At 38.7% G+C, this 9,892-nt stretch overlaps 1 protein-coding gene across 2 annotated transcripts in view; it reads left to right on the forward strand.

The window, feature by feature from the left end:
- LOC133541872 (zinc finger protein 653-like) overlaps positions 1-9,892 on the forward strand; it is a 59,728-nt gene extending 49,836 nt beyond the window's left edge. For both annotated transcript variants that reach the window (XM_061885578.1, XM_061885579.1), the window contains 5 exons: positions 5,581-5,655; positions 6,634-6,741; positions 6,811-6,951; positions 7,025-7,117; positions 9,478-9,892. In XM_061885578.1, coding sequence (XP_061741562.1) covers positions 5,581-5,655; positions 6,634-6,741; positions 6,811-6,951; positions 7,025-7,117; positions 9,478-9,537 — 477 coding nt within the window. In that variant the 3' untranslated portion in view covers positions 9,538-9,892. The remainder of the gene's footprint in view (positions 1-5,580; positions 5,656-6,633; positions 6,742-6,810; positions 6,952-7,024; positions 7,118-9,477) is intronic.

Below are 9,892 nucleotides of genomic sequence, written 5' to 3' on the forward strand. Positions count from 1 at the left end.
GATGTCTACAACATATCCGTGATATATGTTCCCGGATTCGGAGATCGCTCGCTAGTACGCAAACAATATTTTTCCAGTATTCAAGGTAGCTTAAATTCATATTTTAAAGTTTATTTATTAAAGTGGAACTGCCCTTTTTTTGGATGATTTGCACAATCGTTATGAAATGGATGTATTGTTTTTAACGGATTTTTAATATTAAATACACGCAATCAAAATTCTGTGCACAATGGAGCCCATTGGATTCACTCTATTCTGCCTATATAGCCCTTAAAAACATCCAAACACCTCCATTGATATTTTATATACATGATGCAAGTATTTAGGTAATGTAGTAACATTTATAATAACATTTAATATTTGAATTTTTTGATCATTTTAAGCATACGCATTTCAAAAACGCATCCTGACGTTCAAGTTTTTTTTTCTACATCACTGATTATTACTCACTAAGAGGCAACCAACATAATAAAACATCACTGCTGGGATGTTCATATATTTCTATTAAGATGAAAAATGACTCATAATACTCGCGTAGAAAAGGGGGGGGGGACCAAGCCTCTTTTTGTGTTGTTTTTGCCATTCCCGGGTCTAAATTGGCTGTCAAAGTGTACCAATTTGGTGGTTTACATCCTCAGCCTTCTACTCTCCAGGTGAGAGGCATGCTTTATGATCTACAATAAAGTTTGACGAGCAAGGAAACGAGGAAACAGCTGATCATCAGAATCAGAAATACTTCAATAATCCGCGAGCAAAAATTTTCAACACAATCCCATTCAAAAGCGGACAAACATTACAGGAAGACAGAACAGGATCGCTGACAGGTCTGCCAACTTCCTGTGGCCCTTACAGTCTATGCCTGGGCCCCTGGAGAGGGGACCAGACTGAGGCCAAGGAAGAAAAAAAATTCATAGCCATAGCACACATAAACATGTGTGTAAGAGGTAACATCAAAGGACATTAAAGACATTAAAAGAGCAGAGCTGATGTAACCAGCCTCTACTACACACAGCCACAAAAGTAAAACGACAACAAAAAAACACCCACACAATGTATTGGCCTCTGCGGTGTTCCACGCCATCGTCTGCTGGGGTTGGGGGGAGCATTGCCAGAGACAGGAGCAGACCCAACAAAGCAACCGAGAGAGCCGACTCCACTCTTGGCCGCCCACTAACTCTCGGCCAGTGTCCAGTCCACATGGATGAACGAGGACACGTCTAAGGAGACCTGTTTATTCAGCCAAGACCCTGTGAAGCCTGTCCGTCCCGGCGCTCAGCGCCAGCTCCGCAGCCCTCTCTTCATCCGCACTTCCTCTAAACGGACTCTGGTGTGGCAGACACCCTGCAGCTGGTTTTCATGGCCAAAAGGCTCCCAGGAGGCAGATCCAGAAGTTCACAAAAATGCAACGCAGAAGTCACAAAAGTGCCACCCCTTGTCACACAGTCTCAAAGGGTCCCCAACCAAAAGGCAAAAAAAACCTACATGAAAACAAGAGGGAAACACACTAGGATGACACAAGAGCACGGAGGTCCTGCCAAAAGCAGCCACTACAGTGGTTAGATGTCCGCCCTGAGATCGGTAGGTTGTGAGTTCAAACCCCGACCGACTGATTTTTGAAAAATAAGGACCTGAGAAAAATATATCAGATTATAATATATATAAGTTTAGTACAAACCCCAGCCGAGTCATACCAAAGACTATAAAAATGGGACACATTACCTCCCTGCTTTGCACTCAGCATCAAAGGTTGGAATTGGGGGTTAAATCACCAAAATGATTCCCGGGCGCGGCATCGCTGCTGCCCACTGCTCCCCTCAACTCCCACGGGGTGAACAAGGGGATGGGTCAAATGCAGAGGACAAATTTCGCCACACCTAGTGTGTGTGTGTGACTAGCATGGGTATTTTAACAATAACTTAACTTGCAACATTATCACGGCGCCACTAGAAATAGTTTGTCTGCGTTAGCACTTATAATAACAATATCACTAATACTTGGTTAATAATAATCAATAAAAATGGTTAATCTCACTGTTATGCTGGATCCACTATGGACTGGACTTTCACAATATCATGTTAGACCCGCTCGACATCCATTCCTCTTGGTCTCCCCTAGAGAGGAGGGGGACATATGCGGTCCTCTCCAAGGTTTCTCATAGTCATTGTCACCGACGTCCCACTGAGGTGAGTTTTTCCTTGCCTTTTTGTGGGCTCTGTACCAAGGGTGTCGTTACGGCTTGTGCAGCCCTTTGAGACACTTATGATTTAGGGCTATATAAATAAACATTGATTGATTGATAATATTCAAGTCACCAAATGTAAATAGAGTATTTTTGGCGCTTTTTGGTCGTTTTTTTATTGGGTTTTACCGGGCGGAATAGAGGACCTACCATTGACTCCACTGCAAGCTGACTTTTATTTACGTTTATTTATGAGTTAGAACGCATTAAAAAATATATATACATTGGTCGTCTGCCTCACAATACGAAGGTCCTGAGTAGTCCTGGGTTCAATCCCGGGCTCGGGATCTTTCTGTGTGGAGTTTGCATGTTCTCCCCGTGAATGCGTGGGTTCCCTCCGGGTACTCCGGCTTCCTCCCACTTCCAAAGACATGCACCTGGGGATAGGTTGATTGGCAACACTAAATGGTCCATAGTGTGTGAATTTGAGTGTGAATGTTTTCTGTCTATCTGTGTTGGCCCTGCGATGAGGTGGCGACTTGTCCAGGGTGTACGCCTCCTTCCGCCCGATTGTAGCTGAAATAGGCTCCGGAGCCCCCCACGACCCCAAAGGGAATAAGCGGTAGAAAATGGATGGATGGATGGTCGTGATGTCTTTCATAATGATTGTGAACGATAGGCAAAATTCCCCCCAAAATGTAGATATATGCAGGAAACTTTTGCTTAAAAAATATGGTTATATATTTTGTTTCTTGGAAATGCAAATGGCTCTGATTTGGTGGCATGGCCCAAATACAAAGAATAATTAATGACCTAATTAAGGTTGGAAAACACTAGTTTAGACTAAGGCAGCGGTCACCAACCTTTTTGATACCAAGAGCTACTTCTTGGGTACTGATTAATGCGAAGGGTTACCAGTTTGATACACACTTAAATAAATTGCCAGAAATAGCCAATTTGCTCAATTTACCTTTGATTGAAAAAAATAAAATATATATATATATATATATATATATATATATATATATATATATATATATATATATATATATATATATATATATATATATTAGGGCTGGGCAACGATTAAAAATTTTAATCGAAGTTAATCGCACTATTTCTCTGATTAATCGCGATTAACTGCATTGTATACGCAAAGCCCAATAATGAATTCAAAAGTAGTGTGTAGTGCACCTTTATTGGAATATTCTCCCACATGAACAAAAGCGCCAAAACATTTGTTGTGCAAACACAATTTAAATCAGTCCTTGTTAAACAGTAGCAGTTAAATAGCATATTTTATGAAAATCAACTCAAAAAACGTAAATACAAACATTTAAGCTTATTACTACCACTGCCAGGGTATTTAAATTATCCTGTTTGTTATGGAAAATAAATATAATCTACATACAAATCTCTGAGCCACAATCATAACATCTGAACAGGCAATTTCTGAGGTAACAGCAGAAACATTTTTTTCATCAGGGATCTTATGTTTAAAAAACCTATATTATAGGTAGTAGGCTGTTTCAGGGAATTTTTGATCAAATTATCCGTAGTAGCAATATTAATAATGTTGTGTTTATTCTGCGTAGTGCACTTAAAATAATTATGACCATATCTAGGAATTGATATGATGGGAATTTTGCTTGGTGCTTTGATAAACTGAACGCATGGTACTATATTGTGATGTTATGAGCCAGGGAAAAAAAGAACTACCCTACCCAGCATGCAACAGGAGTGACGAGCATGCGCGGTAGCCCGGTATAGGTTGTGTCGCCATGACGGAATCTTGTATGTTGTGATATGCACGCTCTGAAAGCAAACGTTAAGAACTCAGCCAACACTCCTCGTCTGCATTATTCATAAATAGACAGACAACACATATACTCCGCTGCTTCACAGGCCGCTGGATGTAGCCGGCAAAGTATTTCCATGCTAGCTAGCCGGTCTAGCAAGCACGCGTCATTCAGTCCAAAACGGCCCGATCTATCCACATTCAGATTTGTCTGGCGGCCGTAAGTGATCCCGGAGTGAACACGCTGTAAGCCAGCCATGAAATTTGCAGAATTGTCCGGTATTTTTGCCAAATGTTCCATCTTTACCAAGAGCCCCTCGACGCCGGGCGACGCCATCTTGTTAAGAAAAGGCGTTAACAAAATAAAAGCATGTAAACAACATACGCAATTGTGCGATAAAATAATTGTCGGCGTTAATAGATTGATGAGTTAACTCATAATTAACGCACTCATTTGCCCACCCCTAATATATATATATATACATATATGTATATATATATATATATATATATATATATAAATGGGTATTCCTGTCTGTCATTTAGTCGTACATTTTTTTTCCTTTTACGGAAAGTTTTGTTGTAGAGAATAAATGATGAAAAAAACACTTAATTGAACGGTTTAAAAGAGGAGGAAACATGAAAAAAATTAAAATTTAATTTTGAAACATAGTTTATCTTCAATTTTGACTCTTTAAAATTCAAAGTATAACCGGAAAAGTGAAGACAAAAACTAGCTAATTCGAATGTTTTTGAAACATTTTTAAAAATAATTTATGGAACATCTTTAGTAATTTTTCTTGATTAAGATTAATTTTAGAATTTTGATGACATTTTTTAAATAGGTTAAAATCCAGTCTGCACTTTGTTATAATATATAACAAATTGGACCAAGCTATATTTCTAACAAAGACAAATCATTATTTCTTCTAGATTTTCCAGGACAAAAATTTTAAAATAAATTCAAAAGACTTTGAAATAAGATTTAAATTTGATTCTAAAGATTTTCTAGATTTGCCAGAATAATTGTTTTGAATTTTAATCATAATAAGTTTGAAGAAATATTTCACAAATATTCTTCGTCGAAAAAACAGATGCTAAAATAAAGACTTATTTTAAAACGTATGTATTATTCTTTACAATTAAAAAAATTAAAAATACTTGAACATTGATTTAAATTGTCAGGAAGGAAAAGGAAGAAATTTAAAAGGTATATGTGTTTAAAAATCCTAAAATCATTTTTAAGGTTGTATTTTTTCTCTAAAATTGTCTTTCTGAAAGTTATAAGAAGCAAAGTAAAAAAAATAATGAATTTATTTAAACAAGAATTAAAATTAAATTAAAAATGTCGAGCAAAGCGAGACCAGCTTGTTAGTAAAATACAATTTAAAAAAATAGAGGCAGCTCACTGGTAAGTGCTGCTATTTGAGCTATTTTTAGAACAGTCCAGCGGGCTACTCATCTGGTCCTTACGGGCAACCTGGTGCCCGCGTTGGTGACCCCTGGACTAAGGCATATTGTTTTAGTATTTTTGCTGTCAAATCTGAATAGTATAACCACAGGGGTATTGACAGTGATAATAATTTATATGTTTTTCCCCCAGTTCTTCATCATAATCCTGCTGGTCTTCATCGCTGAGGTTGCGGGTGCTGTGGTGATCTTGGTCTTCAGACCTTTGGTAAGTACTAACATGTCTCTATGAAGGTTTTTTTGGTAAGTAACCATACTTGCCAACCCTCCCGGATTTTCCGGGAGACTCCTGAAATTCAGCGACTCTCCCGAAAACCTACCGGAAGATATTTTCTCCCGAAAATCTCCTGAAATTCAGCGGAGCTGGAGGCCACGCCCCCTCGAGCTCCATGCGGACCTGAGTGGGGACAGCCTGTTTTCCCACTATATAGACAGCTTGCCTGCCCAATCACGTTACAACATCTACGGATTTTAATAAAAAACTGCACACAAGGAAATGAAGCAGAAGAACGAGGAAGTTACTGTCTGTAATAGAGTGATTCTATGTTGTCTGTTGCCATCTCCTGGTGAATGTTGGCTATAGCGTCATGGGGTTGCTTTTTGATTGGCCAACGATTTACTTGGTGTTGCGCACCTGATGGCAAGTGACTCTCGCCACTACGCAAATGGCAGAACAAAGGTTACTCAAATAGTGAAAGGTAAGTGTTGTTGTTTTTATTTTAGTAACCAGCAAGCACAGTACAGTGAGTAGAACAACTGTGTTTTTATTACTGTGTATTTGATAGGTGCCGTCTGAAATTCAACTATTTATATATATATATATATATATATATATATATATATATATAATAAAATAAATATATAACTAGAATTCACTGAAAGTCAAGTTTTTCATACAAATGTATATATATTTATATATATGAAATATATATGCCCCGCGACCCCGAAAGGGAATAAGCGGTAGAAAATGGATGGATGGATATATGAAATACTCCAGTTGGTGAATTATACTCCCCTCTTAACCACGCCCCCAACCACGCCTCCGCCCCCCACCTCCCGAAATTGGAGGTCTCAAGGTTGGCAAGTATGGTACTAACATGTCTCTATGAAGGTTTTTCATCATCCTGCGATAAAGACATGTCCACGTTGACCGGGAAAGTGACCCGAGTTAATGTTTGCGTGACAGGCGGAAGAGTTATTTGACAAGTTTGGTGAAGCATCAGTCCAGAGCATCAAGAAGGACTACGGGAAAAATGAGGACGTCACGGGACTGTGGGACACAACAATGAGCACGGTGTGTAAACGCCCATCAACAAAACTACCGACACCTGTGTGACAGAAGTCCTCTTTTGTTTCTGCTTAGTTCAAATGCTGTGGAATCTACAACTCGTCAAACTTCGTAGGCTCGCCGTATTATGCGGCCAACAATAATCAATACCCGCCTCCGTGCTGCGCAGCCGCTAACAACCGGCCCTGTAATCAAACAATGATCGACAATTTCACGGTACGTGTTGGAAACAAAACACCTTCGTTATGTCGTTGTTGTTTTCTTCACACCATCTCTTTTTTCTCCTCAGACAATCCCAGGTTGCTTTGTAAAGATCAAACAGTTGATTGAGGACAACACCGTGGCGATTGTTGCCGTGGCGCTGGGGATCGCGGCTCTTGAGGTACATGAACTCACTTAAAGTTGCTTGACTTACCTCTTTTTGCGACAGAAACGACAACAATTTTGAGATGAAAAAAACACACTAAGTCCTCTCTTAATCAAGAGAACACTATGTCGGTGAGCCCTCAAGAACAAATTGACAATAAAATAATTTTCAAAGTCGTAAATACCATCTCAGTGGTCTGGTGACCTACTCGGTGGCCTAGTGGTTAGAGTGTCCGCCCTGGGATCGATAGGTTGTGAGTTCAAATCCTGGCCGAGTCATACCAAAGACTATAAAAATGGGAGCCATTACCTCCCTGCTTGGCACTCAGCATTAAGGGTTCGAATTGGGGGTTAAATCACCAAAAATTATTATTGGGCGTGGCACCGCTGCTGCACACTGCTCCCCTCACCTCCCAGGTGGTGATCGAGGGTGCTGGGTCAAATGTAGAGAAAATTTTTGCCACATGTAGTGTGTGTGTGACAATTATTGGTACTTTAACTTTAAATTTCCATAGCACTATTTGACAAACAGCGCCCTCTGGCGGAATGATTAAAGAAGTGCCACAAACAACCAAGTTCTCCCTATGAAGCCAGAAATGACTGATATATTGTATTGTTTGAAAAAAGATAACAGCAGCATACCCAAGCCACTGTTTATAGGTAGTACATTAATAATTATTGTGTGAATCCTCCAAAACATTCACACACATGGTTTTCTACACCAAAATTCATTCAATTTCTTATTCTTCTCCAGATTTGTGCGCGCTCTCCCTTCCACATTTTCCACCCGATTCAAACCGTTCCAACTTCAAACTTTTCAGCCTATTCGGGAATAGCGGGCTTTCCCTTGAAAAATTCCAAAAATTTACAGATTTCCCAGAATTCCAGGTTTTCCGGGACATTTTTCTCATCCATCCATCCAACATTTCCACATTTTTCAACCGATTCAAACCATTTCCACCTTGAACTTAATCCACTCATCCTGGACATTCAAACTATCATTGTTTCCAAGTTCTAATAAAATTCCAGGAATTCCCAGAATTCCCGTTTTTTTCAAACCCTATTTTCACCCTTTTTTCTGTTGACTACTCCTTCCACATTTTTTTAACCCACTTCACCGTTTCACAGTCAAACATTCCTGTTAATCAGGAAAAAGACTAAGTTGGGGATAGGTTGATTGGCAACACTAAATGGGTCCTAGTGTGTGAATGTGAGTGTGAATGTTGTCTGTCTATATGTGTTGGCCCTGTGATGAGGTGGCGACTTGTCCAGGGTGTACCCCGCCTTCCGCCCGATTGTAGTTGAGATAGGCACCAGCGCCCCCGCGACCCCAAAGGAAATAAGCGGTAGAAAATGGATGGATGGATGTTTTTTGAACTGGAAAAATTCCCGGTTTTCCTGAAATTCCAGGAATTCCGTAAAACCATTTCTCAATTAAAACTGTTACTACTTCATAATTTCTCAGAAAATTCCAATACCAATCATTTAGAACATTCACATTTTTAAGCATTTAAAAAAAATCCCTCCTTTTCCCAAATTTCCATGAAATTCCCATTGAAAAGAATGGTACATTTTTCAAAGTTCCAAAACTCCCACCTTTTTTATCCGATTCAAACAGTTCTAACTTCAAAATATTCAGCCTGTTTAGAAATCGTGTGCTCTCTTTCAACAATTATACAAAAAAATTCCCATATTTCCTACATTTGACTTATCCTGGAAATCTGAACAACCATTTTTCCACAATCAACACTTTTCCAGGTATTCCTGTTTTTTTTCTAACCTTATTTCCAACTTTTTTTAGTGCAACGACTCTCACAATTTTCAACCCATTTCAACCGTTCTGTCAAAAAGTTTGTCTTAGTCAGGACAAAGAAACAAGTTGGTTTAAGAACTTGAAAAATTCCCAGTTTTCCCGAAATTTCATAATACCATTTTTCAATGAAAAAACTGTTACTACTTCAACATTTCTTGATAAAATTAAACAATTCCAACACCAACCAATTCAGCTCATTCAGGACAGTAATGCTCCTAATCCTTTTTTTTTTTAATCCCGTTTTTCCCCAAATTTCCAGGAAGTTACCATTGAAATGAATGGCACATTTTTCTAAGTTGCACAATTTCCATATTTTGCAACCTATTCACACACATCCCAGTCATCCTGGACTTTCAAACTAGCACTTTCCAAGTTCCACACCAAATTCTGTTTTTTCTGGAAAGTCTAACTCTTTAACATTCAAACTATTCTTAATTTCTTACTACATTCTGTCTGCATTTCAGTTCAACTCCAGCATTGGAGCATTCACATGCAATTCCTTCAGGAATTGCCTCATCTAGTTATTAATTCCATTTCTTTTTCTATATGTATTTCCTCCACAGATATGTGCCATGACCGTTTCCATGATCCTGTACTGCAAAGTAGATTCCAAGTCGGGTTAACTAACTGCAAAAGTGGACATCGCCAACATAGCGCCACTCCTCATAGTGCCTGTAACGGGTTTTGTTATGTAGAAATGTGTCAATGGATTACATTTTTTCACCCCCAGTTTAAACACAATAATGACAAATTCATTAATAACACCGCAGCTCCTGACAGAGAATATTTAATGTTTCAGAAAGTGACATATTATTGAGTAATTGCATAAGTTTATTGTAATAATCGTATTGAACAGTTCATACAGGAGATAATTAATGTGTTGCACTGATGCAATAAATCAATGTAGTTGAGAATGAATCTGTATATGTGTTGTATGCAACAGGATCAATTGTAAAATAAATTTTAAATATTCATTCA

The sequence above is a fragment of the Nerophis ophidion genome, linkage group LG23 (genome assembly GCF_033978795.1).
Source record: "Nerophis ophidion isolate RoL-2023_Sa linkage group LG23, RoL_Noph_v1.0, whole genome shotgun sequence".
NCBI classification, from domain to species: domain Eukaryota; kingdom Metazoa; phylum Chordata; class Actinopteri; order Syngnathiformes; family Syngnathidae; genus Nerophis; species Nerophis ophidion.